The following is a 27,210-nucleotide window of genomic DNA, read 5'->3' as shown; positions in this document are numbered from 1 at the left end:
CCTCGCAAGCTACACAGCCTACCTAGCTAATCACACTGGCTTGCCATAATTTTACGACACCTTCTGCCAATGCGGCATGGGCGTTGTTTTGGCGTAAATTGGTACTTCCCCAAGTGCTGGTTTTGCTCATGCTAGCCCACCTAGTCAACGAGAAGAAACCAAAAGGCTGAAACTTCCTAAGCCGCGCCACCATCGTCCGGCACGTTGGAGCTTGTCACTGTGATAGTGCATGTACCTCCCTCAACATCCCCTCTCCCTTTTCCCATGATAGTTGGGAGTTCGTCTCTAAGGTAATTATGCCGAACGAAAGATCGATATCAGCCAGGTTCACGGGGGCGGTCGGCTCTCGGACCAGTGCCGTCTTTGGCGAGCTTTGCTGTTCTCCTTCCCACTTTCGTACTACGTTGGTATTTCGTTTTGACGTGGGAATGGAGCTTGTGGGCTAATTCCCATCCCCATGAATTGCGGCGTGGGTCGCTCGTAAATGGAATTCGACTCTTGACAGAGAATCCCCCTGTTCCACAAGCAGATATTGCACCGAAGAATCATGATGAATCCACCCAGGCCCAGTCTCATTCTAATTACACCAGGAGCTTGCTCATCTATTGTGGCATGTTCCGATTGCATGTACCCTGGTTGTTATGGGCTTCCTCCCTTGGGTTACAGCGACACGCGATTTGTAGCGTACGTAGCTTAGTACCGTAGGTAATTAGTAGGAACACACAATAACATATGTCAGGTTGATGACCCTCCAACCGCAATACTCGCAACCACGGTCGCTTGCGGCCCACCCCCATTATTCATTTACCCCTGACCAAAGTCCCTCCTCCTGGAACCAGGAATCCTTGAGCCAACGTCCTGTGACTGCCTTGGCAAGGAGCTTTTTTTCGGCTTGCATATTCCGATCGTTACCCCCAAATCTCGTTGAAGATTTATGAGACATGAATATAGGTTGTATTTCATTTGCGTTGGCCTATGTACTTGTTCAGGGACGAAGGTTTTATCGTTCCTTACCACCTACAAAGTACATACCCCACCAAGATCGCCCAAACGGTCCGGGTCGAGGAAATGCCAGAGTCTTTGCCCAATGCCCACATTCAACAATAAGCACTCGTCCGAAAGGTGCCGATCTCCACATTCCTTTAACGGGACTGCCTGCTCTTGGTAGTAAAGCACACAGCGGAGTCTGTAGCTTTCTGCCGTGTTTCTAGAACATGTTTTATTTTACTGCGAGACAGGCTCGTCCTTGTCTTTCGGGTCGTCGTCTTCCCCTTCGACAGTGATCACCCGGCCTTGGACGTTCTTGGTGACCTCCGGGATGAGACTTTCGATGAATGCTTTGTTCCTGTCAAATGATGTCAGCATTTATACGACTGGTATGAATCGCAACATGCAATATTGCTGATGAATAGTTACTTACTTGCCAACCAAAGTTACTGTATTCCGCTTCTTGTTCCACCTCGGGTAGCTACCCACCTTGACACCTTGCGGTTCAACCTTGGCCGCAAGCTCGGTCAGGTACGCAGCCATGGCACTTTCAGCCAAGGGCGTCGAGATCATAACTCGGCAGATCCCCTTGCCTTCCGGATCGACCAGTCGTGGTACAATGTAAGGCTTCAGGCCCTCCAAAAGAGAGACGACTTTGCAAAGTGTCAGTTTTTTTTTCAGTAATTGGTGTCACGCGCGGAAACACACACCACACACAGAGAGAGAGAAAAAGGCTTCTGTGGTGACTCGTCCGTTCTCGCTTGCCAGGGCCGCGACTTACAGAGCTTGGGAACTCCCGGAAGGATATGCACGTTGCCGTTGACGACGCACACAGGAACCCAGAGCTCCTCACGGGGGAACAAAAATTGTTTATCCATATCGCGGCTCTCGTCCGTGGGGAGTTCTACCATTCTAAGCTTGGCACGCTTCGCTGGCGAGTCTTCGTCCCAGTTGAACTTGGGCTGCGAAGGATGCGGCCTTGAAAGCTTCTTCATTCGCTCATATGCATCATTGTGCAACTTGAGGTCCAGCCCAAATGCCTTGGCTATAGACTGGTAGGTAATGTCGTCGTGTCTGTCACACTTGTCAGCTCTCGTATTGTATGTTATACGATCCACGGTCGGAGGGAGTAAGTAGAGTGTAATGAGGCACAACATACGTCGGACCTATGCCGCCGCTTCACACATGGTTTAGGCAAGTTAGCTGAGTGATTTCACACGATAGATGAATGCCCAGCTACAGCTGATCATAGCACCATACCTGGTCACAACAAAGTCGTAGCGGTCGCTCATCCGGCGCACCGCCTCTATAATTTCAGACTCGTCATCCTCTATGACCTCGATCCTCTTCAAATTGATGCCCAGCTCGAAGCACCACTTTGCCACTGTATTGGAATTGGTCTAGCTTTGGATTAGCATCACTGTTTATTGGGAACCTTAACCTGAAGTAGACAAATGCAAGCCCTAGGTGCTTACATCGACGGTCTGTTTATTTCGTGTTGATATAGCAGTAACGCATGGTACGGAAATTATTAGCGTCAACTGGATTCGGTACGTTTGTTGGGTAGAAACTCAGTTACTCAACGAATCCTAGCTCACCTTGCCACCGAGAACTTCATCGCCAATGATGAGGCATGCTGCCGTATGGACGGTGCGCGAGTTGCGCTCATCCGCCGAAGCCATGGCGAAGTTGAGTAGACGAGGTTTCACGATCGGTGTTCGTTGCGAAAGGCTGGGTAAAGGCCTGGAAATATGTCTGGCTATGAGTGACAGGCGAGAGTACATTACAGGTCTGGGCTATTGACTTGTAGGTTCTAACGTATTTCAGCTTGGCGGCGGAGTAACATCGACAAGCCTTTCTCCGTGAACGCGAATTCCTAAAACCCCCGGCTTTCCGGATAAAGATCATGGAAGGCACAGAATGTACCTCGTAGCACCGCAAGTACCTGACCTAAGGTGGGTAAGGTAGGTAGTATGTAATGAGCTCATCACGTGTGGAGCAGCGGGGTATGTTGTTCATGTCATCACGTAATAATTCCCCGCGCTTGATGTGGTGCGCGAATCGAGCTTGGCCAAAGATGATGGCGACGGTTCAAAGAGAAAAAGCAATTTTAATATATTTCGGGTTGTCAGGCCTGGATCTAGTGAGAACAGCTCCGAGGCAATACTGGGAGGCTTTCCCGAATAATAACGCATCCCTTTTCTCCCCCATCGTCGTCTTAACACCTGGGTTTCTTGTGTTCGAGCCTTAACCGCTCACCTACAGTCAAGATGGTTAGATGTCACTCATGCCCTTTTGTCAACAATCTGTCGGATGATCTAAAGCATGAATCAATGTTGACCCATCACTTAGAGCTCCGAGTCAAGACTGTATACGTTCTCGCAAGAGACCAAAGACCACTTGCGCAAGTTTAGATTGGGTACATCAAGGGCGAATTACCCTCAGGCTGTTATTTGTAAGTGAGCTTTGTAGTGTTGTCTATTTGATAACCTACCATATTCACGGCAGGGCACACCTAGATAGCCGCTGGTGGCTGATTGCCCACTACCCTCAGTAGAATGAATGGCTTAGGCTAACCTGGAAACCAGACATGATCGACAAGAGTACACATGAGATTCGCCAGGACGAAGATAAGACAGTATACAAGACCTTGGACGAGCTGAGCGATGACCTTCCAGACCACTCGCCACGTTTTGTGCTACTTAGCTACCCCCTGACACTGGTAAGATCCGGACAATTGTGCCATCATCTTGACGGTACGATCCATGACATGGTACACACCCTAGCTAACATGCCCAACAGCCATCCGGGCGGATGTCCGTCCCCTATGTCATGCTTTACTACCTTCCCATCACCTGCAACAGCGAGCTGAGGATGCTTTATGCTGGTGCCAAGGAATTGATGAGGAACACGAGTGAGGTCGGCAGGATCATAGACATAGAATCAACCGACGACCTGGAGGAGATTCCGGAGAAGCTGGGTGCTGCGCCGTGAAACTGCTCTAACTCTTCCGGGCCTCGAGAGTTTCGGTGCTCGGCTTCAGTTGGGGTCGGAAGGGTTCCCTGGATATTATTGACTTTGAGATGGGTAAGAGATTTTTGCGACCATCAATCTATACCGAATTCCCTCATTGTTTCGGAGGAAGTACATTATCGACAGCAAGCCCTAACTCCTCGGCAAGCTCTCGCACCACGTTTTCGACCGAAGCACAGGTCGGACTATCAGGGAAGCTGTCGAAGAAGCTCTCACCATAGTCACAAGCCATACCGATACTAGGGTCCAATGGCACAGACCCAAGGAATCTAATGCCCATCTCTTTTGCAAGCGCCCTGCCGCCACCTGTGGTTGGTCGGAAAATTTGACTTGTATGCTTGCATCCGGGGCAAACAAATCCGCTCATGTTCTCGACAAGCCCCAGCACCCGGATGCCGGCCTTGTGACAAAAGTCTATCTCTTTCCGCACATCCAGGAGAGAGACCTCCTGTGGCGTTGTGACGACCACGGCACCGTCTATGCCGCTTTCTCTCAAATAAGTGTTGACACTTAGGTGCTCGTCACTCGTGCCCGGTGGCGTATCTACCAGGAGAAAATCGAGATCTCCCCACTCGACGTCCTTGAGAAACTGTTTGATCAGACCATTCTTCTTGGGGCCCCTCCAAATAATAGCATCGTCTCGATTTGGAAGCATGAATTGAATGCTCATGACTCCCAAGTTGTCCATGACGTAGACAGGCGACCAGCCCGCGCCGCTGATGTGAATCGTCTCGGCCTCAGCGCCCATCATTTTTGGTATGCTCGGTCCGCAGATATCCGTATCCATGATCCCCACCGAACTCTCTGGGTTCGTCGCAAAAGCATGCGCCAGAAGGCTCGTGAAGGTCGACTTGCCCACCCCACCTTTGCCACTTAGCACTAATATCTTATGCTTGACGCCTGCTAGCCGTGCTGAAATCAGGGGAATGTCCGGATCAGGCCCTTTGGGTGCTGACGCGCATATCTTCTGGTTGGGGCAGCCTGCGCAAGAGTCTGCTGTGCCGGCGCGTTCGGACTCGGGTCCCGGGCAGTGCTCTGGTTCGGGGGCGACGAGCTGCGGTTTCGCTTTCAGTGGGTTGTTTATCACCTCTTGAACGGCTTCGGGTTCCTCGAGGCTTGGTGCCATGATTGAGACGGCTTCTGAGCAGAATTTCGAGATGGATGCTTTGTCGTTCGGCCTGTTGGGTTCGTATAAGTGAACACTGATGTTGGCAATTGCAAGAGTGGGTGCGAAATTGACTATCGTCTAGTCTAGTTCTAGTCTAGGAATATAGATTACGCGGTGATTGGAAATACAAATGGGACGTGACGTTTCCCACCCATGCGACAGTTGCCAAGACAAAAAGATGACCGATTTCGCTGTGTCTGCGCGGGGGCGGGTCCTCCCCTCCACAGGTACATTCTAGACAACCTTGACAACCTACCTACCCTTCACCATCGTAGAATGTTTATGGGTTCGATCGATGTCGAGTACCGACTGTATCCATGAAGTAGGTAGCAACCTAGGTAGCTTGGGCCAACAAACATTGGACAAGAAGAAGAAGAAGAAGAAAAAGCAGAGCTTCGACACTGCTGAGACTGCTGACACTGCTCGGTAGCCGGTCAGGTAAGGTGCCCAGGAAGACAGGTAGCCTATCCCGGTAAACCTCTGGAGGCGCACATGGTTCCGCCTTGTTTGGGATCGTATATTATTAGGTATCAAGCCATTTCCTTAGGATTTGGCCATAATTATGGCCTCTCTCAAAACGGATATAAGCATGTAGGCATTATTAGATTCATTATATAATGCTTGCAATGCATTTTTTGTCCTTAGAGTATATGTATCACGGCCCAACCGTCGCCGTACATCTCAAGCTACTCCGTATATCGATCGGCACGTACCAAGAGGCGCGCTGTCAAGCCGCGTCCTGCAAGCTCAACACTAGACCAGTAAAAATTTGGGTTACAGTGCAGCGTCGTTCACCATGATGTCCGCTTTCATTGGGCGCATTCACGCGTTCCAGAAAATTCGACAGGAAGAGCGAGGCGACCTGCATAACGAGGGAGGGATTAACAAGGGCCATTCGATCTATGTACATGCATTCAATGAGCTGGTCAACGTTGAATGGAGGCCGAGCCGCTTAGTGCAATCCATCCCATAGGCACTGTAGGCGAACAAGTAAAACGAGCCTAGGCCCCAAGCCGCCTTGATGCAATTTGAGTGGCTCTACAGGGGCCGACCCACTGTAAATTGGCGATCCCTGCTGCAACTCACCTGACTTCGTGTGGAAAGTTGGCCAAACTGTTGTAGAGCCTATCGCGACGGGTTTCTCGACACCTGCAGGTCGCTCCGGTTCGCTTCACTTGAACCACATCGGGGAGTGTAGTATATGCTGCACAGGCGTACCGGCCAATCAGCCTGCTATCTCTGTTACTTTTCGAGGCTATGGGAAAAAACATCAACTCTATGTTCAGCATTGCCACCCAATCGCCCTGACAAAATCTAGACGGGCTCTATCTAGGTGCCTTACCTACCTAGGTACCTACCTAAACCTACTCAAGGCGGTAAACCGCATTGGTTGGCGATCTGAGCCAGAGGGTACACACTCCCGGCCATACATAAGAGAGAACCCCGCCAGAACTAATGTCCACCTGAGGTGTTTGTATGTACACTTGTCACTTACTGGCTTATTTATCGGTACATACTCTCGCGTCGAGCTGGAAACAGGTTTCAAAACGCGTCGTTGCAACTTGGATCGGGACAGGCACACAAACAAACCCTCTGCCTGCGAGTGGAGGCAACACGGTTCGCCACGTCGCGCTGTCCCTGTCTGACGACAGCAGTGAAATTGCCCAGTGTGTCGAATAAGATGCCTGGCATCCCAAACAGGATGCTTTCATTCATCCGCCATCCCAAAGATGGTGGTGGTGCCCAAACAGGAACCCACAGTGGCGGGTCCGAACCAGCATCACAGGTGCAGCAGCAAAAACAAAATCAACAAAGGCAGCAGCCCGTGCAGCTTTTCCAGAACCAGCAGCTTCAGGAGCACTTCCACCACCAACTGCAGCAACCACAAAAGCCGCTGCCGCAGCAGCAGCAGGAGCAAACTCCACCACGTACCCAGGTGCTTCATCAGCGGCAGGGGTCACATCAACAGCTGGCAGAGGCCCACAAACTACCTGCTCCAAAGTTTGGCCTACGTCAGGCAGCAAGCCAGCCGACAGCTTCAAGCATACCAAGGGCCCAGTCGTCGGGTCTGGCTCAAATCCAGACTTCTCAGCGCATACGTGCAAACTCGGATGGTGTCCGTGGACCTCCTGCGTCTAGCCGTCCTCATCACGATACTTGGGAGGACTCTACCATAGGGTCCCTCCTTGACAGTGAAAGACAATCGGAGCGCGATCAGCAGCGGATGGTTCCCTATGAACCTCGAGTAGACCCAGTGGCCCAACCTCGGACACATACACTTCGGACACAACTGCCGCCGTTTCAGCACGACCGTAATTTTCTGCCGACAGCAACCCACAGCGGAGAACACGGCCCCTTCATCCTGAACGAAAACGGGTACATCCGGAGTGTTGGTCAATCCAAAGGAATCGGCACAGCACTCGTTCACGGCAGCCTGCAGAACGGCAAGCGCATCGAGGCCAACACAATTCTAGACGAACCCTTTGCCGATAAGTCTGACGCAGAGACGACGCCAAGGAAGCAACTCAAGCATAGTAAAATCGCAATTCGTGACGCTAGAGACGTCGCTCAGAACTACCAGGACGCTGGCCGAAGACGGTCCTATGTGGATGCACCGATATACTCTCGCCAAGAGGAGTTTTTGGCTGTTTCACCAGAGCGTTACCAGAACGGACGTGACAAACCCACCAAGGGCCACGCCGATCGTCGCTCACGAGATATGAGCCATCATCACAGATCCACGCAATTCTTTGATCTAGAAACCGCACAGCAGACACCTGTGCCGCCAGATGACCAAAGTGACGCTGCGTCTCAGGAAGACGAGGCTCTAGTAGAACAACGAACACCACGCCCCAGCAGGAGCAAACCATCGCTAAATCTTGCAAAAGACGCGCTCGCCGGCTACCCCCCGCCTTTGACAAATAATTGGCCTCAACCGAGCGGCGCAACTTCCGTGCCTCCGGTCTCCCTTGCCGCCACTAGACAGCACAGCTTTCCTCCACCGGCAGCCAACGGCCCTCGCCAGATTACCGCACCACGAGTAAACAGCAACCGTGAGCAGCTCGCTGTGACCCATCAGAAGAAGCGTCGCCTGAGTCTGGACTACGACGACCAGGCGCTATCCAGGATGGAATATACAGAGCTTCGAAACGAGTCTTTCGACCATGACCCGGCTCGATCCGCGATCCAAAGAGCCAACACACCATCCTCAGGAGACACCCTGGTCCAGAAGCTATCTCATTATCAGACTCAGGATGAGAGCTCACAGCATCAATTCTTTACCCGGCTTTCAGTGAGCGAGTGGGATGAATGTGGCGACTGGTTTCTGGGCAGATTTGGCGAACTTGTGGGCGACATCAAGGCGGCCCGACGAGAGAAGCGCGAAATCGTCAGTCACTTTGAGAGCCAGATCTCCGCCAGAGAGCAAGCTGTGCGGAACAGGACAGAAAAAATCGAGCAAGCATTGACGAGCCTCAAGCATGAAGGCGAAGGTATGATGAGAGGGAAGGACATAAACATGTGAGATGATATATGAACCGTCACAGGGATTCGTTAATTTGGTGAGGAGAGGAATTCACAAGCAGCCGCTATGTGATGACAAAGACGATTTCTGTTGCTTTGCTGGCCGTTGTGTCGTGAGTCGAATGTTATCCCTTTACTCTCCTGACCTTGGAGGAAATTTACTGGGGCTGGGTAATCGAACTGTTTACGAACTTTTATGATTGATGAGCTATGACCACAGACCAATAAATACGGAGAGGTGCGAGATTCGTCCTATCTTCAGAAGGACGGTATTGGAAGGACCAGGGAGAACTTTAGATGCTTGGCCCCCTTTGCTTTTACTTTTGCCATACCTTAAAGAACACGCCCACTTTCTTTCTCGCTATTTTCAACTTCTGACAAGGAAGTGATCATGAGTCTTTACAGAACAAAGTGCTCCACGACACGACGATGTCTATCCACGATCAAAGTCAACTGACAACCTGGCCGTTCGGGTAGCAACACGCCCGCACGCACTCCGTCAGAGTACAGCTCATACGCGGGATAGTAAGCGTCGACAAAGCGAACCACCTGCTCGTCAGACATACCAGTTCCCCTTTCCTTCCTCAACTGCGCCTCTTGCTCCTGCCTCCAATCGTAGACATACTCGAGCTTCTGGGCATCAATGTGCACCAATGCATCCAATTGGTTCGTGAGCACGTCGTAGGCACCCAACTTCTCATTGACGAACAGGAGATGCTCCGTCCTGTGGTTCCTGAGCGTCCGGGTGTCGGGGCTGCGCCACTTTTCGACCACGGCCTCGGGCTCGAGGGCGCGGAATCCGACGCACCAGCCCTCTACCAAGACGACCTCGACTGGGCGCTGGTCCAGACCGTTTATGCTGGGCCAGGTGGACTCGGGTGCGCGATCGCCGAGGCCGGAGTAGGCCCCCTTATCGTACTGGGGGATCTTGGCGGGCTGACCATTGATGACAGCGGTGAAGAATGATTGCATCAGCTCGATGTCATGCGTGCCTTTGGGGGGTTTTGGTTTTTGTCAGCAAGAGTTCCGAGGCAGTCTTGGTCACCTACCTCGGTTTTTCTTGTTTCTTTGTTTCTTTTTCTAAGAGACCATCGTGTTGCAAGTGCTTACCAGGCTCCCCTCGATACTGGACCAAGGAATTGTCCGGTTGGGACTCGGCAAGGGCAAGCTGAGTCTGGTGGCCGAGGTAAAAGTCGTCGATGCTCACGACGATGGTCTCGAGCATCTCGCGCTGTTGCAGCGTCTCGGCTAGGGCGCGAACGAGGGTCGTCTTACCGACTCCCTGGACGCCATTCAGGCCAATAAAGAACGGCCGCCTGTCGTTCTCATCCCGGGCCTTTCTCCAGACAGACAGGCGCTCCAGTATAAAAGGTATACATATCGGGGACTTGTCGTCGACTATGCGTGACTGCAGGGGGGCGTCCGGGGTTGCTGACGATATAACGGCGGCCATTGTGGACTAGGGCAGCAGCAACTATAACTAAACCCAATTGCAATGTATTTTTGTGAGGTCTGTGCTAGTCTAGGCCTGGGTTCTGAATTGCTTCCGCAACTGCATTAACTACCGTACCTACCCAGATAGCAAGTAAGGTAGGTAAGGTAGGTACCAATAGAGCCAGCCGCTCTGAGTAAGCTTCAATGACGGTGGTTTGCCACAAGGCGACCGACCACTGCTGGAAAAAAAAAAGTGCGGGGCCAGTTCATCGACTACAAAGCGGAATCATGATGAAGCTGGAGGTCGTTTCCATTCCTAGGTCATTCCTGCCGATCATTCTGAGAGGACACACGTGTTTGTATTTGCGAGGGAATAAATCACTGGGTGAACATTATCTGTTGCCTGGGGTAAGCGACACCTTGGTATCTTAAACCTCCTAAATTCCCAATTAAATCATATCCCCCAGGGGAAATGTAGGTCCTGGCCCCGGGAATTTTGAGTTTCCAATTCGGTTGCAGACAGAGAACGACCGGTTAAAGTTTTCCCCGGCGCCTGCAGAAGCCGGTGAATTATAGCGTGCAATTTCTACTGTTCTAAATACTGTGATACTCTTTGTCCGTACTGCACCGGTATCTACAGTATACTGGAACACAACTGCAGTACATTAGCAAGACTGATCCGACAGCTCCAATCGCGCGTGTCGGATTTTTTTGGTCTCATAAACTCACTACGATTATTTGGCGTTGTCGACTCCAATCGAGTTCTCGTCGCAGTGGTACAGTGTTAATCGTGCTGTGGTGCAGGGTAAGGCAATGTCCTCCGGTTACATTGCACAGAGCGAGCAACAATATTCACTCACTCATCTCAAACTTACGCCAAGAGAAATATATAAAAAAAAATACAGGCAATGTTCTCACGTGGTAATGCATAATAGCTTCTTCTGGTATGCTTACACAATGGATGCTTTCCGCAATGGCGGCCAGGTGACCTCAGCTCTACTGTGCGGTGCAGAACAGGGTACCGTCCCCAGCGGGCTTCCTGGCATGTGAATGTTGCCGCGCCCGTTCACCGGGCCACAGGGCCCTGCTTCACCATCGGTTACCCCCACATACTGAACAAGGCATAGCGTCCCCGCATTATCGACCGCGGCAAAGAGTGACGCCCGCTAGTTGCTGCGCTGCACGAGTCTGGGGAAGCCTCGGCTTAACTCATGAGAGCTTACCCGTCCGATTTGCCGATTCATCGGTCGTCTGTCTTGTTTGCGACGTATTTACACTAAGTCAAAACTCTAGCTGCTGTCCGACCCTCACAGCATCGAGTTTTGTTTCCCTAATTATTCTCGCCATCCACATTTCTTCTTCCATTTCTCTCGTCTTCCAGGTCGTGGTGCATTTCAATTAGAGACTACGCAGAGAGAGAGAGAGAGAGAGAGAGAGAGCTACTTCTTGCACCATCAACTGAATACCTCTACTCTATCACATACCCCACAATCATGGCTGCAGAGCTGCGCTTCGACGGCCAGGTCGTCGTTGTGACCGGTGCCGGCGGTGGTCTCGGCAAGGCATATGCTACTTTCTTTGGTAGCAGGGGAGCCAGCGTCGTCGTCAACGACTTGGGCGGCTCATTCAAGGGAGAGGGTACCTCCAGCAAGGTTAGTGGAACCCATTCTCTTTGGCCTGATGGTGTATTTCGCTCATTGCAATTGCTAACTCCATCGCATTCGACTCCCCCAGGCTGCAGATGTTGTTGTAAACGAGATCAAGGCCGCGGGCGGCAAGGCTGTAGCCAACTACGACTCGGTCGAGAACGGCGACAAGATCATCGACACAGCCATCCAGGCATTCGGCCGCATCGATATCTTGATTAACAATGCCGGTATTCTCCGTGATATCAGCTTCAAGAATATGTCCGACCAGGACTGGGACTTGATTTTCAAGGTCCACGTCAAGGGCGCCTACAAGTGTGCACGGGCAGCATGGCCTCACTTCAGGAAACAGAAGTACGGTCGTGTTATCAACACTGCCTCAGCCGCCGGTCTGTTCGGTAACTTCGGTCAGTGCAACTACTCGGCTGCCAAGTTGGCCATGGTTGGCTTCACTGAGACGCTCGCCAAGGAGGGCGTCAAGTACAACATACTCGCCAACGTCATTGCTCCCATTGCCGCAAGTCGCATGACTGAGACTGTGATGCCTCCTGACTTGCTGGCTTTGATGAAGCCCGAGTGGGTTGTGCCGCTGGTTGCTGTCCTGGTCCACAAGAACAACACAAACGAGACTGGTGGCATCTTTGAAGTTGGCGGTGGCCACTGCGCCAAGCTCAGGTGGGAGCGCTCCAGCGGTCTCCTGCTCAAGTGCGACGAGACCTACACCCCTGGAGCCATCATCAAGAAGTGGAACCAGGTCGTCGACTTCTCAAAGCCACAGTACCCTAGTGGCCCCAACGATTTTCTCAGCCTGCTCGAGGAATCGACACAGCTGGGCCCCAACGACAAGGGAGAGCCGATTGACTACAAGGGCCGTGTTGCCCTTGTCACTGGTGGAGGTGCCGGCATTGGCCGTGCCTACTGCTTGGCCTTCGCCAGGGGTGGTGCTTCCGTTGTCGTCAACGATCTCGCCAACCCTGACGGAGTTGTGAACGAGATTAAGCAAATGGGCGGCAAGGCCATTGGTATCAAGGCCTCCGCCGAGGACGGTGACGCTGTTGTCAAGGCTGCTATTGACGCCTTTGGCCGTATCGACATTATCATCAACAACGCCGGTATTCTGAGGGACAAGGCTTTCACAAACATGGATGACAACCTTTGGGACCCCGTCATGAACGTGCACGCCCGTGGAACCTACAAGATCACCAAGGCTGCCTGGCCTTATCTCCTCAAGCAGAAGTATGGCCGCATTGTGAACACGACGTCCACCAGCGGTATCTATGGCAACTTTGGGCAGGCCAACTACTCCGCTGCCGTAAGTAAAGAATTTTTCCTAAATTGCCTCCAATTTGTGCTCAAGCACTAACCATTTTGATAGAAATGTGCTATCCTTGGTTTCTCACGAGCTCTGGCTCTTGAGGGTGCCAAGTACAACATCTTCGTCAACACCATTGCCCCCAATGCTGGCACTGCTATGACCAAGACCATTCTCCCCGAGGAGCTCGTGCAAGCGTTCAAGCCAGAGTACATTGCACCTCTAGTTCTGGCCCTCTGCAGCGACAAGGTTCCCGAGAACCCCACTGGAGGCCTTTACGAGGTCGGAAGCGGCTGGCAGGGTGCCACCAGGTGGCAGCGCAGCGGTGGCCACGGCTTCCCAGTTGACGTGCCATTGACTCCCGAGGAGGTGGCCAAGAACTGGGCTCGCATTGTCAACTTTGACGATGGCAGGGCGGACCACCCGTTCAAGTCGCAGGACAGTGTTGCCAAGATCATGGAGAACATGGACAACAAGGCGGGCAGCAAGGTATGAAGACGCTTCCTTATCTAAGTTTGAATAACCTTGGATATCACACTTTCTTTATTCTGCTCTTATGCCTGCTACTGTGAACGACATGATGTCTTTTTGCGGCTTCTATGTATCTACTTAGCTTAGCCCTTAACAAAATGAGAACGATAATGATTGACTCTTCATTCCCGACTTTAGAGCGGCTCTGTATCCGGTAGCAACCAATATCTCGAAGCCATCCAGCGGGCTAAGGACGCCAAGACTGAGGGTACCGAGTTTGTCTACAGTGAGAAAGACTCAATCCTGTACAACCTGGGCATCGGCGCGAAGAGGACAGATCTCGACTATGTCTAGTAGGTCTCTTTTGATCTTGCTCTGAAGCAAGCCCTCCTTTTGACAGCTGCTCGTATGCTTACAATGACTCAATAGTGAGGGAGCCGAGGACTTCCAGGTCTTGCCAACATTTGGCGTCATCCCCCAGTTCAACGCCGACATGCCCTTCAGCATGGACGAGGTTGTGCCCAACTTCAACCCGATGATGCTCCTCCACGGCGAGCAATACCTTGAGATCAAGAAGTACCCCATCCCCACCTCTGCCAAGCTTAAGTCGTACGGCAAGCTCCTCGAGGTGGTTGACAAGGGCAACGCTGCCGTCCTCCGCAACGGAGTGACGACGGTGCACGCTGAGACAGGCGAGGAGATCTTCTACAACGAGGCCAGCATCTTCCTGAGGGGGTCCGGCGGCTTCGGCGGGCCCAAGAAGGCCCAAGACCGCGGCGCCAGCACGGCTGCCAACACGCCGCCCAAGCGCTCGCCCGACGTGGTCGTTGAGGAGAAGACGACCGAGGAGCAGGCCTGCATTTACCGCCTGAGCGGCGATTACAACCCGCTCCACGTCGACCCGCAGTTCGCCAAGATGGGCGGCTTTCCCCAGCCCATCCTGCACGGTCTCTGCTTCTTTGGCATCTCGGGCAAGGCCGTCTACCAGCAGTTTGGCAAGATCAAGAACATCAAGGTCCGCTTCGCCGGCGTCGTCATGCCCGGCCAGACCCTCGTGACCGAGATGTGGAAGGAGGGCAACAAGATCATTTTCCAGACCAAGGTCAAGGAGACGGGCAAGTTGGCCATTGGTGGTGCCGCGGCGGAGCTGTACTGAGTGATCAGATGGGGGAAAGTGTTCAAACGTTTTCTTCATCACGGTTGTGTTTTGTAATGTGATTGTAGGATCTGTAGGCTGAAATACCGAATGAGTTTCCTGGTTAACTACCCATTCTGCTCAAGATGTGATACATTTTTTGAAAACTTTGGAAGAAGCAAATTTCAAAGTTCTGTGAATACATCTTCTATTTCATATCCAGGGTACATCGACTGGTTGTCTTGTTCAGTTCACCGTTTGAACGGGATCATGTGTAAGCCAAAGAAAGGAGCAATGCTAGCGACAATGAAATCATAAAAAAAAGAAAAAAGAAAACAACGCCAGACGCAACCAATGCAGATTGCCACATCCCTTATGCTTTCTTTTCTGGCAAAACAAGCGGGGTAGACAAGGTGTAATACATGTAGCAATAGAAAAGCAAAGCATGATTAAAACCAGATAGATAAGAAGAAAAAACAGACGAGTAACGAACTGAAAAAGGAGCGGGTATCAGCTGGCACGTTGCGGTTTTGTGAAAGCTAATATCTCTGCCCATAAACAACAGAGACAACGGTAAGTGCAAAGAAAACCATAAACTGGATATATTATCTCATACAAAGAGACTCTCAACAATAGCGTCGCAGACAGTTGGTAGACTTGGCCATTTCGCCTTGCTGAAAAGCTCTGGTCCAACTCTGAATCCGTTCTGTCTGGCTCGGGAGGAGGAAAGTCCCGAGGAGATGCCGGTCTCGAGGAACTTCTTTTCGGCACCGTTCAGCCCGTGGCCCTCGGCCTCGAGCCATTTACGCTCTGCCTCGTCTCTGGCTTCTTGTAATACAGCGTCAGTGTTCTCTGCTTCCCACAGATTGCACTTGTTGCACTGATCGCAGGGTCTCGGATCGCCCTCCGGCCGGAAGTGGTCGCAAAAATGCCGATAGCCAACATCGTCACCGTCGCCGGTACCGCCAATATCCTTGCGGCATACATAACACATCTTGTAGCCGCATGGACACGTGAGCTTGTTACAGCCCGCGTTTTTGACGAACGATGTGTTACAGCGAGGGCATACGCGTTTGATGGCCATGCTCATGGCCTGTTCGACCTGCGTTCGCAGGGCCACAAGGGCGGACTCGTGACAGACGTGTATGTCGGTCCATGCTTTGTCACAAGACAGGCAAGACGTCTTGTTGCAAGACGGCGACTGGCACGTGAACTTGAGCCCACGTCGGCGTCGACGATGTCTTGTCAACGCTTTCGCAAACTCGCTTCTTAGGCGATCACCCAAAGCTTGCTGAGAGGTGAAGAGAAGGCATACGATGGAGGTCAAGACCATGAGAGGTAGCAGAAACGGAACAGTCATCAGACAAAGACAAAAGAAAGCGACCTTAAGGAGACTAGCCGCACGGAGACGCAGATGTTGCTCCTTGGAAGGAATGTACAACTCATCAACCTCGGCATAACTGCAAAATGGGCAGCGAACAAGCGGCAGGCCGCTTGATATAAGGCCATGTTCGGCTAGACGCTGATCCAGTCGGTGCAGGACCTCGGCCCCGTTCTTCTCCTCAAGCATTGCTCGGTGCACCTGATCCGCAGGGATACAGCCGCTGCATTCATCTGAGTCTACTGCAGGGCACCGCAGCGTGCCCAGCTCCTTATTGATACTCCGTTGCCAACCTTGGCCAAAGACAGCCTCGTGTATCGAGTGCTGAATACAACGAAAACAGAGCACATGGCCGTTCGCATTGCAGACCGTGATCTCCTCAAAGGTGGCAGTGGTAAAGCAGCAGGCGCATTCGTGCGTGGCATCAGCAGCCTCTGCCTCCTCCATATTGATGACAACAGCGAGAACACGGTCTTTGTGTTCTTGTTCTGCTTTGGCCTTGACCTTTAGCGGGGCAACCAGCTCATAGTAAAGTTCATGGTCTAGCTCTGCATTACCCGTAGACCGGATCATAGGCAAGATAGAGCCCTTGCCCGAGGATTTCCATATGACAAGCGGGTGGCTGTCTACTGCCCCAGCCGCCGTCACCGGGACCGCGGCTTTCTTTCTTGAAAACAGGTTCGCCATAGTGAAACGCCATGATTTGGAAGACACCTCGATGAGCGTCTTTCGCGCCTCTAGGTATGAATGGTTGTGTTCAGCCAAGACTGCAGTCACGGCGGACCGCGAAAGACCCTTGAACTCGTAAAGAGCCAGTGACCTGACCGCTTCCCTGTATTCGGCACTCCTGAATTGTTCCTTGATCGGTACTGGACCACCTTGCCTCCTCCGAGACGCACCCTGGGCCTGTAACGGTTTGGCATTTGTCTGCGGCGTTGCTGCTGCTGCTGCTGGCAAGGCCGAGGTGTTGTTTGTTTCGTCGGGTAGCCTCCACCGGCCCTTCACCCAAGACACACGATTTTTGACAAGTGCATCGGCGACGACAGCGAGACGTGACTCGCAGTCGAAGCTGGTTAGCATCTCGCGGAAAACATCGAGCTGGATATCTGGGAAGACGACGGCAAGTGCCGCGAGGCAGTTGTTCAGTTCTCGGAGATCGGGTCGCTCTTCGGGTATCGAAGGCAGCTGGACTTCGTCAAGGATAAACTCATGGCCGTGAGCAGCAGGGGCTGAACTTGTCGGTGTGGACGTGGAGGCGGTCGAGGCAGACGCAGTGTTTGTGGGGCTTGGGCGCGACGACGTCAACCTAGGCCTTTGCCCAGAGCCAGCTCTTGCCCGCGATCCAAATTTCGAGGATGGCAAAAGTGATGCGAACACCATTTTGGGATCGGTGTGGTCAAAACATAAGAGCTCATGCTGCTGGCGAGGACACAAAGGGGATCGGACTTGGCATCACTACCTCCTCTTGTGCAGTTCAGTCGTCTTTCTTCGTTGCCCGATAAAACATGGGTCGGTGGTTGCGAGGGCTGCCCTAGATGGATTATTTGATTTGTCTGGCCTTTTGGGTTTCTCCTTCCCACTTTTTTTTTCACAAGACTTTTGACTATCCTCACGGGGACTGATGATTTGTTTCTTTGCGTCGATTGCCAGAGCCGAAGTTTGAGTTTGAGTGACTCGTACAGTACCTAGACGTGGTACGCGGCCATGAGATGGAGAGAGAGAGAGAGAGAGAGTATCGATAACGAGAGTGAAACAAAAGGCGGGCAAAAACACTGTCACGCGAAGCTTCAATCCCGCTCTCGGCAGTTCAGGTTGCACATGAATTCGAGTGCGGGGGTCAAGCGGGGAATGAACCTTTTGCACAAATAAGATACGCTTTACGAAACCTCGCTTGCAACTTAACCAGAAACTTCCCTAGGTCACTCCTTTCAATATTCTTAGGTAACCAAAGTACCTACCTACTGTAGGTAGTTGCTGACGAACTTGAGTGTCCATTTCTGTATAATTACCTAAGGTGTACAGTATTAACGCGGCTCTGTTCACGTATCAAGTTGCGACAGGAGAGTATTAATGTTGATTAATTTGCGGTGGAACGGACTACTGTGTTTATTTTTGGGAGTGGATTGGTCATTTATGTAGTCGGCCGCCTGTCACCCATCGCCACCCCTTGCCTGATATGTAACGCCTTGGCGGTGGTCTACGATGGTAAGTTGTCTCTTTAGCCAGGCCCTTCCTTACTCGCCAGCCGGAAGTCTAGCCTACTGCATTTGATGTGGTCCCCAACGAGCGTTTTGATTGAAGGTATGTGGACATACCTACAGTACCTGATTCCTGGTACGATAAGTCGGTAAAAGGTTATAAAAAAATCATAGCACGTAAACAAGCATACCTTGACAGTCTTGGGCTATTACCGCCATTTGTTAGCATGAAACTCACAATCAGGCATCAAATCCAGACTGCTTTGCCCCGCTGAATGCAGCACTCTACGAACCTCGTGATGGGTCACCAGCAAACTCAACTCCATCTCACCGTCTTGTTGATTCATCACATTACATCAATTGCTGACGGCTGCTACACAAAATCAAACGCCGCCGCCATGGCAGCGCAAGTTCCAGCTTCCATCAGCCGCAAAATAATAACTGTATGTACAGTAAGTGTGTGGGTGTCACACAGACTTTCTGAGCAGGACGTTCGCACGTAAGCCTTCAGCGATGCGCAGACCAAATGTCTCCGTCGCTCCTTTTCATTTCTCATCGATGAAGCCGACCTGACCCAGCTGGCGGGTTTGCTGACCGACACGATGCCCGTGCCTGATCTACTTACTACCATACTGTACTGTACTATACTGTACGGTACCTTACCTGCTGCGTAGGTACGTGCCGACAGCTGCACATGTCGCATGGATCGCCCACTCGCGTCCACTTGTTCGAGAAGAAATCTGGATCTGGAACTTTGAGGACCAGACTGGCGGTCTAGGTGTTTGCCCGCTACCCTTACCTCTCTGGCCAAATTCTACAGTACTCCCCATCTTGGGCTTGAGTTAACACATGGCATGTTATCTTGGCTGGTAGGTACCTACATTTTTATACGGAATATACCACATACCTTGTGCTTCCCCACCCGCCTTCTGTTGGCAGTGACAGAAGCGAAGTCCATACACACACACACACGCACACACACACCGTGGTGCACGAAACTCAGTAGGTAGGTAGGTGTTCTGCAAGAGGTACAAAGTAAGATAGCACCATGTTGACTGGGTTTCACAACCTGAACCACTTTTCCTGTTGTCTCATTCAACGGAAGACCAGGGCTCAATTCCGCGGCGCAGACAGCTTAGTTTGCTTCTTTGTTCTTTGCTCCCCCTCCAAGCCCTACTGTACCGTGTCTTTTTCTCTCAATTTGTCACTATCGGTCAGAGTTTGGCCCGTCTCGCCCGCATTCCTCTCACTCTACGCGGTACTTTTGAGTAAAAAAAAAAAAAAAAAAAAAAAGCACGGTGCCTGACTGTGGCGTCTGCCTTAACCCACCAAGGCCCGCCTTACCCATTCGGTTGGTGATTGGCAGGGAGGGTCTTTGGCCCTGTCATACCACCCAGACCAGAAGATCCAGAAGACAGAGAGAAGGAATTAAAAAAAAAAAAAAAAAGTGACAAGGGTCCACTGGCGGCATGGCTCCGCGTGAACATGGTTGCTCGCTCACCGACAGTTCGTCTCGACTTTCGGTGACTACCATGATGCATGCGGCGAGACCCAAGAGACGGCAGGCAGCGTTGAACAAACCAACCAAAAAAAAAAAAAAAAAATCAATGCCCACGAGCAAAATGTCCTTTTACCTTGCAAAAAAAAAAAAAAAAGGTCTCAAAGGCGTCTTTGAGAAGTCAGACCTGACTGGTCCGTAGCGGCGTTCGTGAAGTTTAGTGGCCCTCCCATATCCATCTATCTGCCCTGACTGCTTGCTACTGGACTGGCGGATGCGCAGGGGTAAACGTGGATCGGCTGCTTTGATTTGAACCCTTTTGCCAGTTAGCAGACCAAACTCCGCCAACCTCCTGTCAGCCCCTTGTCCTGGCCAATCACACCGAATTTCTCCAAACTTCTTCAAGTCCGCCTTTTTGCTGCCCGGGAGCTTCTCTTAAACGGCCTGATTCCCACCGATTTGGCGTTCAGTCTGCTTCGTTGTCAAATTTCTTCTGTCCCAATGCTCTACAGTTCGGTATGGACTCTCTCCCCGTGGAGCTTGTAAGGCTCATTTTCCAGTTTTGCGACCCCGATGCCGTCAAGGCTCTTCGCGAATGCTCTCCCAAACTAGCGGAGCTTGGCTACGAATACCTCGTGCCCCCCGTTTTCCGCTCTTTCTCATGGCGGGATGATGTCAAACGCCTCCATGCCATTTCAGGCCACGACCGGCTCAGGGGGGCTATCCGAGAAGTCTTGATTGACTTTTCTCATCCTTTCGAAATTAGCGACTGTCATGCTTCCTTCCTTCAAACCGAAGGCGACGACGAACCCGATACTAGTCTGCAGAGTGCATGGGAACGATACCGCCAGATTGAGGCTCTCCGAAAGAGTGCTACTCCTTTCGACGCGCAGGTGGACCTGCTGAGCGAGGCATTCTCGAGGCTGCCCAACCTTCAGGATGTCAGAGTCACTTTTAATAAAACCACTCCAGATGCTGAGCTCCTGAGCTGTGCCTTGGGACTTCCCATCAACCGCAAACTTGATCGCAAACAGGCTTGTTCAAACCTCAATGCATTGATATCTGCAGCCTCCCAGGCCCATGTATCGTCACTTGAGATCGACCGACTACCCATGGAGCTCTTCAAGGTTCCTCAACACCGTCAACATTGGTTCCGGAACTCCCCCGCAGTTCTAGCCAATCTCACTCGCCTCGATGTCATAGTCGATCCTTCCGAGGTGATGTTGCCCTCTGCCAAGTTTCGCGCTATCAACGGCTTCGGGCACTTTTTGCAATTTGCGACCAATCTGGAGCAACTCAGCTTGGGATTTCACAATTTCGCCAGCCCCCAGTACAAGTTTGCCATCTGGTTTCAAGAGTTGGTTGGCAGTAGCTTTGCTTTCAAGAAACTGACCGACCTCAAGCTGGAGGGACTGTCTTGCGATGAGAGCGATCTCCGCAGGTTCCTGGAGAGGCATGGATCTACCCTCAAGCGCCTGCGCCTCGGTGGTGACTGGGCTTCCAAACCCGGTGGACCCGTGGTGGGTGGCATTCAACTTGGTCGGGGCACTTTCCGATCACTGTTTACCTCCCTTCAGAACCGACTCCCACACCTTGAAAGAGTGCATCTTAGTGGACACTTCGAATGTGGCATGCTCGACCCAAACTCCCACGAGAAGTACATCTTCAACCCTATCCTGAGGGACGACGGTGAAGATGGCTCTGACGAGGAGCGTGGCAGGACTCTGTACAACAGTGCAGATGATGGCCTAGAGTTCGAGAGGTATCTCTTGCGTGGCGGAGAGTACCCAGGAACTCCAGCACGCTCGCCCAGCCCACAGAGCGCCTAATGCCCATGCATGGACCCTGCTGAGCTGAACTTGGACCTTGTCCCCATGCGCTGTCTTGTCTGTCACCAAAGCCTTGCGTGTAGGGGGGACAGGGCCCACGTGCCATACAACAACAGCCGTGCCAAGGCTACGACAAAAAAAACCTGACATTTCCAACTTGCCATGCGATATACTGTAGCTGCTTGGCTGGCTTGTTCACGACTTACGACATAATATTACTACAAGTTAGACAACATTGGATGAGACCTCCTCCGGCAGGGGCAGTCAGTCTCCTACCGTGATATTTTTTACACATTGCCTAGAGGATACTTCGCAAAGCTGCTCACGCAGTACATAAGCATTGTTTGGTGGGCAACGATGCCCCGGTGTTGGTTTCTTTGCTTCTTACTTTTTTTTTCTTTCTCTTTTTTTGCGCTTTCGCTTTTCTTTCAGTATTCTGGTGTGTATTTTTCCCCTTGGGCTCTCTTTGGCGCATGAATATACGAATGATTGATGATTGGGATTCATTTGAGCAAAATGTATGTGAACTGAACTGGAAGTCTCGGGATATGCCTCTTTGGGCTGGCGCGTTACATCACAATTATGCATTTCCGATCCGCTCCATGATGACGGGGAGCATATCTTTGGCCCCATTTCCCTGCATTTCGTCTCCATCACAGGGCTGCATTTTTGGGCAAGTGGGAAAGAAAAAAACACAAAAAAAACCTGGCGGGATGCCAAGGAAATTGGAGGTAGCTTTACCAGAGAAGGATTATACAGGGCAAATATTTGGGGTTTTGTATAGAAATGTAGAACAATAGTACCGGTATTCGGCAAGTGTGCAGTGAATATTGTTTCTTTGCAAAGTCCGTGATATGTGTGCCACTGGTTGATTTATTTGGAATGGAAAAACCTGATATGGACCCCTAGACGCTGGGTGGTGGCAATTCTTGATGCGGAGCTGAAGGGGTTTGGCCTGGGGGAATTGAGGAGTTCGACGTCACCGTGGTTTTGCAGATCTCTTTCGTTACTTTGTTCACACAACGTAAGGCTGCTGACGTTTGAGAGTGGGAGGAAGAAAAAATAAAAAAAATAAAGTAAAGAAGACACTGTATAATATCAGGATTTCAACTGCAATGTGACGTATAGAGATACCAAGATCAATGTAAAAAAAAAAAAAAAAAGGTATATAATGAGTTCGACGAAAAGCAAACAGTCGATCGTCAAGGACAAGCAACACAGATTCCAAACATCAGAAGCCTAGCAAGACGATAAACCTCGGTCACCAACTTGAATATAATTCTCATACTTCTATTAATTATATACACACTTGAAAAAACAAAGCCACCGAAACAAACGGCCAGAAAAGTCCTGCAAAATGATCGAGGCACTAGTCGTTTGCTTGCTCTTTATCATCGCCGTGGCGACCCTCTACTATGCCTACGAGCAAGGTCATCTGGACCCTTATATCGAGCAGGTTGGGTAAGTTGCCTATTCAAGGGACTGTAGCTCTAAGACAATCACCCATAGAAGATTTACTTTATTTGCTCCCGGAATACAAGTAACTACATCGTATCAAAGAAAACAACATACTGACCGATGGCGGGGCCCGCTCTTCCCTGGTATTCCCTTCGCAGCACATACTTGTTCAAGGCAAAGGCAATGGCAGAGAAGAAAAGGCTACAAGCACAGGGTATGAAGGCGGGGCAGGACTTTGTCGACTCTCAGCTGGCCGGGGCGCAGCAGGCCGACCAGGTCAAAGCAGGTGTGGGCGCCATCGGTGGCCTCAAAAAGGGCTTTTAAAGGCAAGAAAACAAAAACAAAAAGATAAAGCATAAAACCCGCAAAGAAAAGAGGGGAAAAAAGAATTATGCCGATGGTCTGTAAAACGAAAGCCATTGTAGTGGTGGCAAAGACACACAGACTTAACACGACGCCACAACGATCAAAGAGGTCATCACACGCGGCAGGTTCAGAGTAGCGCAAAACAGTTGAGGCGCGGAGTCGGTCGGGACTGGCTGAGCGACCGGTGCCAACCCGACTCACGGGAACGGGTGCTTTGTTGGAGGTTGTACAGAAGAGGCAGGGACGGATGAACCTACCTTCAGGGTTCGGTCGGATTTTTGCATCGAATAAGTGTTTAATGTCGGATGATCATGAATCGGGGAGGGAGGTATTCTGGTTGTTTTTCTATGTAATTTTATTCATGCAGCATCAATGGGGCGTGATAACGGGGACAGGAGAATTCTTTTTGTTAATCGCCCGCCCGAGAGGCATGTTGCTTCCGCCTTCCCCGTGCAGAAACACACGTGCGAATTAAACCAAGGGATATGAATTAGTACGGTCCCGTAAAACTCGACAAGTGCTACTGTAGTAACTACGGTATGTACTACCTTATACTACTGTACAAAAACAAGAGAAGCCGGGGCTGGTCTAGGCCCTTTTGGCCTTTCCAACTACCTGGTTGATGATGAGTGCAAACTCGTGGGAAGCCTGGTTTGCCTAGGCCTCTGGTTCTCCATTCTTGACCCTTTGTTTCTCCGCTTTCACTATCAACCTGGGAACCGACGGAGGATGATTGGGTCCCGACGGGCGCATGCTCTTAATTCGATACCATGTTCGTTGGATAAAGTGCGGATACAACCGTGGGTCCGCCCTGCTTTTTTGGGGAGTATGGAGGAGATGGCTTGCTTGGTGGATGGGCACAGCCTTTGTTGGCTCGAGTCGAGAAAGGATTTTTCGGGGAGGGGGGCAAGCCGTAGACCCAGAAAAAGTAAAAAGAAAGTCAAAGTGTTTCTCAGCGGAGCTCAGACCCTGAGAGTTGTTCCTGGCTGGTGTTTTGATTAAACGCGGCTCCGGTCTAGAGATTTGAAGCGATTGTCAAGTTTGGGGAATGACACGAGCGGATATTCAGGTACAACACAGCAATTGGCTGAGATGGATATTTTTGTGGTCTTCACTATGGTTGTACGCGTGTGTACAGTAATTAATTACAGTAGGTATTCTTTGGGATCGGAGGGTTTCGGTATGGCTGGCAACTAAAACACGGTCCGCGGAGTAAAGTGCTGCCTAGGTAGGTACCTAGGGTACGTAAGTAGATGATAATGACACGGGAAATCTTGCAGAGTTTGCGTTTGCTATTTTGCTTTTCACTATTGCTTTCTCTCCCATTCCCTTTTCCTTTTTGGTTCTGCCGTTTCCTTTTCGCTTCTGCCGCTTCCCTTAGCCCCCTTTTGTGTTGCTGAATCGACCATTAACTTCGTATCGATGCAGGGGGTGGATTGAATTCCTGAATGACGACAAGTGCAAATTGTTTCCTTTTTCCGAGCCTTGCTTGTTTCTGTTTTCGCTTCGCTACCAAAAAAGATAGGAGCATGCTTCCCGACCCTGAGGGGCCTCCCTCCTTACCACGCACATCTCCCGCCTGTTTTCTCTCGGTTGCCGGGAATTTGTCCGCTCCGACGGGATGGATTGAGCTAGGGAGGAGTGTTCCGAACATCAATCAGGTGTAGTGGTGGTGTTTGTGTGGGACCAAGGATGGATTCCCTTCGCGAATCCCCGATCTGCTGCCCCTGGCAATGAAAATGCTGGTGGTCGAAACTATTTGCACCCACCCACACAAGCCACTCGATAGCAGTACCCAGTCAAGCCAGTCCTCGATTCAATATATGCGGTCCTTGTCGATGGGATGCCGTTTCCTGTGACCTGTTCAGGGAAGGCGGGCATGCTAGTAATGCTACTGATTACATGTAGCAATATGATCTGCAGCAGATTTAACCTTGAGGGACACTGATCATTAATTGCGTGCAGATAATCATGTTGCTGTGCAAAAAGGGCCGAGGTACCCAGGCAAAGTTAATAATAATGTATTCGTTCACCAATATAACCACCCCTAAAAGCAAGCCTGGGGCTGACTCCCGCCAGCTCCACAAGGCAAACATTACCAGTGGAGGCAGGGTACTGTACATACATTAAACTTGTGCACGAAGCTGTTACTGTGGCCCCACTCGAATCTCACGCTGGCTTGGAAAGCAAAAGAAACCAAAGCACTGCCCGGGGGGGGGGGGGGGGGGGCAGACAAGAAAGGAGGCACTTTCAATGGCTGAGGAGTCCACCACTACCGCACTCGAATTAATTAGAGCACAGGAAAAGAAGTAAAGAAGAATAAAAGAAAACGCCATTGCTTCAAGATTGTCACAAAAAAAGCAGGAACCCGTACGTGCGCATCCGGGCGAAAAGAATTGATCATCATGACCGCCAATCACAGGAAGGGTCAACTTTCTGGCCGAATCTTTAGGTACGAAGTAATTTACTTTGTTCGTGACAAGAAAATGGCGACGGGACATGGGGGAAACACCAATGATCGGCCTTTGCCTTTCAAACGTCGCCTCGCAGGGTCATCCGGGTCGGCCAAGCTGAGAACCATAGCCAGGTAGCAAGCTGGAGAAGAAGAGATGAATGGGAGATGGGACGAGATTCAGATAGCCACTTCGTACGCGGCCTGCAAGAACTCCGCCTCAACATATGTTTGATTATCACCCCCTGCCATAGATGAGATTGAAAGACAAAGAGAGGGTGTGGCCAATGAGTAGGAGGAGGTGGGCAAGTGGGATAGCTACATGCAGAAGAAAGTATCAAGAAAAGAAGACAGAGAAAGAGTGGGAGAAATTGAACTGTACAGTACCTACGGTACGTAGCAACCTGCCCTCCTCCCCAGACACCAGCCGGTGAGGCGAGGCGACTTTGAGACTGGAATGGCACAGAGCTGGCGAGTAACAGCATCATTCCAGACGAATGCTTTGCTTTTGGAGCTGTTCAAATCATCTCATACAGGATGGTCGATTCCTCAACTATTGGCCGATTAAAGCTCGGCCTGGAGTCTATTTGCTTTTATCCCCTGACGCCTTGCCTGAATTACGGTTTGCTTCTTGTCGGCCAATTTTTGTTCCCTGTACATTGTGCACCTTTGTGACTCGTAATATTAACAGAGGGCCGTTTGCTGGCAGAAATCCCAATCCCGCGTCCCTCCTTTGTTCTCTCTCCCTTTCCCCAGAACGAGATCCCTTGTTGGGCAAAAAAAAAACACTTGACCAAACACCTGCACGGTATAGTTCTTTTTCTTCTTCTCTTTGACTCGCTCTGCACTAGCGACGCCGGCGTCAAGGAACGATCAGATCCAAGGAAACTGAAAACAAAACAAAACCGAGCCTCACTGGAAAACCAGGACAACCTAACGAATACCAATAATCACTGGCCACCCAACTACTTACACAACTAGCACATGTCCGAACATCCAACCCTGACTCGACCACGACGCCTCAGCCCGAACGTCAACGCAACAAAAACACCCGATTTGTCCGCCTACATTTATCCCAGCCCGACCTCCAAGGAATTATCACTAGCCCGTCCCGCCCGCGCTGGTCGGTTCTGTTGATCGGTTTCCATTGGTTGCATACTGTCGCAGACTGCAGGGGCGCAAGGACATCCGGCCGCGCTTATAACAATTGATTTGCCCATAACGACTTTGGAAAGGCAGTCAGCCAAACGCACGCTGTACTGCATCCCCTTTTTGGTACCTTGCCGTTGGTACTGTACCTTGCCTTGCAGTTGCCAAGAC

The 27,210-nt window shown here is 51.1% G+C and overlaps 12 protein-coding genes across 12 annotated transcripts; 7 read left to right on the top strand and 5 right to left on the bottom strand.

Moving 5' to 3' along the window:
- Positions 1 to 931: 931 nt before the first annotated feature.
- On the bottom strand, positions 932 to 2,933 carry MGG_06153 (molybdopterin binding domain-containing protein). The gene is made up of 7 exons (XM_003711984.1): positions 2,586 to 2,933; positions 2,463 to 2,471; positions 2,248 to 2,387; positions 2,147 to 2,164; positions 1,769 to 2,061; positions 1,421 to 1,640; positions 932 to 1,345 (listed from the first exon to the last, which is right to left on the bottom strand). Exons 1-7 carry the CDS (start codon positions 2,769 to 2,771, stop codon positions 1,225 to 1,227), a joined length of 987 nt encoding a protein of 328 aa, XP_003712032.1. The 5' UTR covers positions 2,772 to 2,933; the 3' UTR covers positions 932 to 1,224.
- Positions 2,934 to 3,042: 109 nt separating this feature from the next.
- Positions 3,043 to 4,314, top strand: MGG_06152 (GMF family protein). The gene is made up of 4 exons (XM_003711983.1): positions 3,043 to 3,260; positions 3,340 to 3,442; positions 3,576 to 3,709; positions 3,790 to 4,314. The coding sequence occupies exons 1-4, from the start codon at positions 3,258 to 3,260 to the stop codon at positions 3,979 to 3,981; spliced, it is 432 nt and encodes a 143-aa protein (XP_003712031.1). The 5' UTR covers positions 3,043 to 3,257; the 3' UTR covers positions 3,982 to 4,314.
- MGG_06151 (cytosolic Fe-S cluster assembly factor NBP35) lies at positions 4,115 to 5,146 on the bottom strand (the record flags this gene model as incomplete). Its single annotated transcript, XM_003711982.1, has 1 exon — positions 4,115 to 5,146. One exon carries the CDS (start codon positions 5,144 to 5,146, stop codon positions 4,115 to 4,117), a length of 1,032 nt encoding a protein of 343 aa, XP_003712030.1.
- Positions 5,147 to 5,611: 465 nt separating this feature from the next.
- Positions 5,612 to 5,953, top strand: MGG_16767 (uncharacterized protein; the record flags this gene model as incomplete). Its single annotated transcript, XM_003711981.1, has 2 exons — positions 5,612 to 5,703; positions 5,836 to 5,953. Coding segments are annotated over 2 exons (210 nt in total), but the record flags the coding sequence as incomplete, so codon positions are not given.
- Positions 5,954 to 6,351: 398 nt separating this feature from the next.
- On the top strand, positions 6,352 to 9,074 carry MGG_06150 (uncharacterized protein). Its single transcript, XM_003711980.1, has one exon. The coding sequence runs from the start codon at positions 6,870 to 6,872 to the stop codon at positions 8,709 to 8,711; it is 1,842 nt and encodes a 613-aa protein (XP_003712028.1). The 5' UTR covers positions 6,352 to 6,869; the 3' UTR covers positions 8,712 to 9,074.
- On the bottom strand, positions 8,842 to 10,348 carry MGG_06149 (uncharacterized protein). The gene is made up of 2 exons (XM_003711979.1): positions 9,821 to 10,348; positions 8,842 to 9,702 (listed from the first exon to the last, which is right to left on the bottom strand). Exons 1-2 carry the CDS (start codon positions 10,161 to 10,163, stop codon positions 9,110 to 9,112), a joined length of 936 nt encoding a protein of 311 aa, XP_003712027.1. The 5' UTR covers positions 10,164 to 10,348; the 3' UTR covers positions 8,842 to 9,109.
- A 1,009-nt stretch (positions 10,349 to 11,357) lies between these two features.
- Positions 11,358 to 14,842, top strand: MGG_06148 (peroxisomal hydratase-dehydrogenase-epimerase). Its single transcript, XM_003711978.1, has 5 exons — positions 11,358 to 11,796; positions 11,879 to 13,102; positions 13,166 to 13,591; positions 13,772 to 13,926; positions 14,003 to 14,842. Exons 1-5 carry the CDS (start codon positions 11,638 to 11,640, stop codon positions 14,727 to 14,729), a joined length of 2,691 nt encoding a protein of 896 aa, XP_003712026.1. The 5' UTR covers positions 11,358 to 11,637; the 3' UTR covers positions 14,730 to 14,842.
- Positions 14,775 to 17,793, bottom strand: MGG_06147 (uncharacterized protein). Its single transcript, XM_003711977.1, has one exon. It carries the CDS (start codon positions 17,467 to 17,469, stop codon positions 15,319 to 15,321), a length of 2,151 nt encoding a protein of 716 aa, XP_003712025.1. The 5' UTR covers positions 17,470 to 17,793; the 3' UTR covers positions 14,775 to 15,318.
- Positions 17,794 to 18,582: 789 nt separating this feature from the next.
- Positions 18,583 to 19,526, bottom strand: MGG_16766 (uncharacterized protein). Its single transcript, XM_003711976.1, has 2 exons — positions 18,951 to 19,526; positions 18,583 to 18,728 (listed from the first exon to the last, which is right to left on the bottom strand). Exons 1-2 carry the CDS (start codon positions 19,115 to 19,117, stop codon positions 18,671 to 18,673), a joined length of 225 nt encoding a protein of 74 aa, XP_003712024.1. The 5' UTR covers positions 19,118 to 19,526; the 3' UTR covers positions 18,583 to 18,670.
- Positions 19,527 to 19,926: 400 nt separating this feature from the next.
- On the top strand, positions 19,927 to 22,430 carry MGG_06146 (uncharacterized protein). Its single transcript, XM_003711975.1, has one exon. It carries the CDS (start codon positions 20,304 to 20,306, stop codon positions 21,612 to 21,614), a length of 1,311 nt encoding a protein of 436 aa, XP_003712023.1. The 5' UTR covers positions 19,927 to 20,303; the 3' UTR covers positions 21,615 to 22,430.
- A 330-nt stretch (positions 22,431 to 22,760) lies between these two features.
- Positions 22,761 to 23,952, top strand: MGG_13198 (uncharacterized protein). The gene is made up of 2 exons (XM_003711974.1): positions 22,761 to 23,075; positions 23,231 to 23,952. The coding sequence occupies exons 1-2, from the start codon at positions 22,972 to 22,974 to the stop codon at positions 23,394 to 23,396; spliced, it is 270 nt and encodes an 89-aa protein (XP_003712022.1). The 5' UTR covers positions 22,761 to 22,971; the 3' UTR covers positions 23,397 to 23,952.
- A 1,972-nt stretch (positions 23,953 to 25,924) lies between these two features.
- MGG_16765 (uncharacterized protein) lies at positions 25,925 to 27,101 on the top strand (the record flags this gene model as incomplete). The annotated part of the gene is made up of 3 exons (XM_003711973.1): positions 25,925 to 26,025; positions 26,427 to 26,512; positions 26,872 to 27,101. The coding sequence occupies 3 exons, from the start codon at positions 25,925 to 25,927 to the stop codon at positions 27,099 to 27,101; spliced, it is 417 nt and encodes a 138-aa protein (XP_003712021.1).
- Positions 27,102 to 27,210: the final 109 nt, after the last annotated feature.

This window comes from Pyricularia oryzae, chromosome 3 (genome assembly GCF_000002495.2).
Source record: "Pyricularia oryzae 70-15 chromosome 3, whole genome shotgun sequence".
NCBI lineage: Eukaryota > Fungi > Ascomycota > Sordariomycetes > Magnaporthales > Pyriculariaceae > Pyricularia > Pyricularia oryzae.
Note: the sequence above shows the minus strand (reverse complement) of the source record. Positions and strands in the feature narration are given on the sequence as shown.

Bases quoted from the DNA above. Each gene is read 5' to 3' on its own strand.
- MGG_06153 (XM_003711984.1), bottom strand. From the start codon at position 2,771: ATGTACTCTCGCCTGTCACTCATAGCCAGACATATTTCCAGGCCTTTA. The intron at 1,641-1,768 runs GTAAGTCGCGGC...CACTTTGCAAAG, and splicing joins TCCGGGAGTTCCCAAGCTCT to TCGTCTCTCTTTTGGAGGGC. The intron at 1,346-1,420 runs GTAAGTAACTAT...ATCATTTGACAG, and splicing joins ACAGTAACTTTGGTTGGCAA to GAACAAAGCATTCATCGAAA.
- MGG_06147 (XM_003711977.1), bottom strand. From the start codon at position 17,469: ATGGTGTTCGCATCACTTTTGCCATCCTCGAAATTTGGATCGCGGGCA.
- MGG_06150 (XM_003711980.1), top strand. From the start codon at position 6,870: ATGCCTGGCATCCCAAACAGGATGCTTTCATTCATCCGCCATCCCAAA.
- MGG_16766 (XM_003711976.1), bottom strand. From the start codon at position 19,117: ATGGGGAGTACTGTAGAATTTGGCCAGAGAGGTAAGGGTAGCGGGCAA. The intron at 18,729-18,950 runs GTAAGGTACCGT...CTGTACATACAG, and splicing joins GGCACGTACCTACGCAGCAG to TTATTATTTTGCGGCTGATG.
- MGG_06152 (XM_003711983.1), top strand. The intron at 3,443-3,575 runs GTAAGTGAGCTT...CCTGGAAACCAG, and splicing joins TTACCCTCAGGCTGTTATTT to ACATGATCGACAAGAGTACA. The intron at 3,710-3,789 runs GTAAGATCCGGA...CATGCCCAACAG, and splicing joins TTAGCTACCCCCTGACACTG to CCATCCGGGCGGATGTCCGT.
- MGG_06148 (XM_003711978.1), top strand. From the start codon at position 11,638: ATGGCTGCAGAGCTGCGCTTCGACGGCCAGGTCGTCGTTGTGACCGGT. The intron at 11,797-11,878 runs GTTAGTGGAACC...CGACTCCCCCAG, and splicing joins GAGAGGGTACCTCCAGCAAG to GCTGCAGATGTTGTTGTAAA. The intron at 13,927-14,002 runs GTAGGTCTCTTT...ATGACTCAATAG, and splicing joins ACAGATCTCGACTATGTCTA to TGAGGGAGCCGAGGACTTCC.
- MGG_06146 (XM_003711975.1), top strand. From the start codon at position 20,304: ATGGACTCTCTCCCCGTGGAGCTTGTAAGGCTCATTTTCCAGTTTTGC.
- MGG_06149 (XM_003711979.1), bottom strand. From the start codon at position 10,163: ATGGCCGCCGTTATATCGTCAGCAACCCCGGACGCCCCCCTGCAGTCA. The intron at 9,703-9,820 runs GTAAGCACTTGC...AACCCCCCAAAG, and splicing joins CCAGTATCGAGGGGAGCCTG to GCACGCATGACATCGAGCTG.
- MGG_13198 (XM_003711974.1), top strand. From the start codon at position 22,972: ATGATCGAGGCACTAGTCGTTTGCTTGCTCTTTATCATCGCCGTGGCG. The intron at 23,076-23,230 runs GTAAGTTGCCTA...TTCCCTTCGCAG, and splicing joins CCTTATATCGAGCAGGTTGG to CACATACTTGTTCAAGGCAA.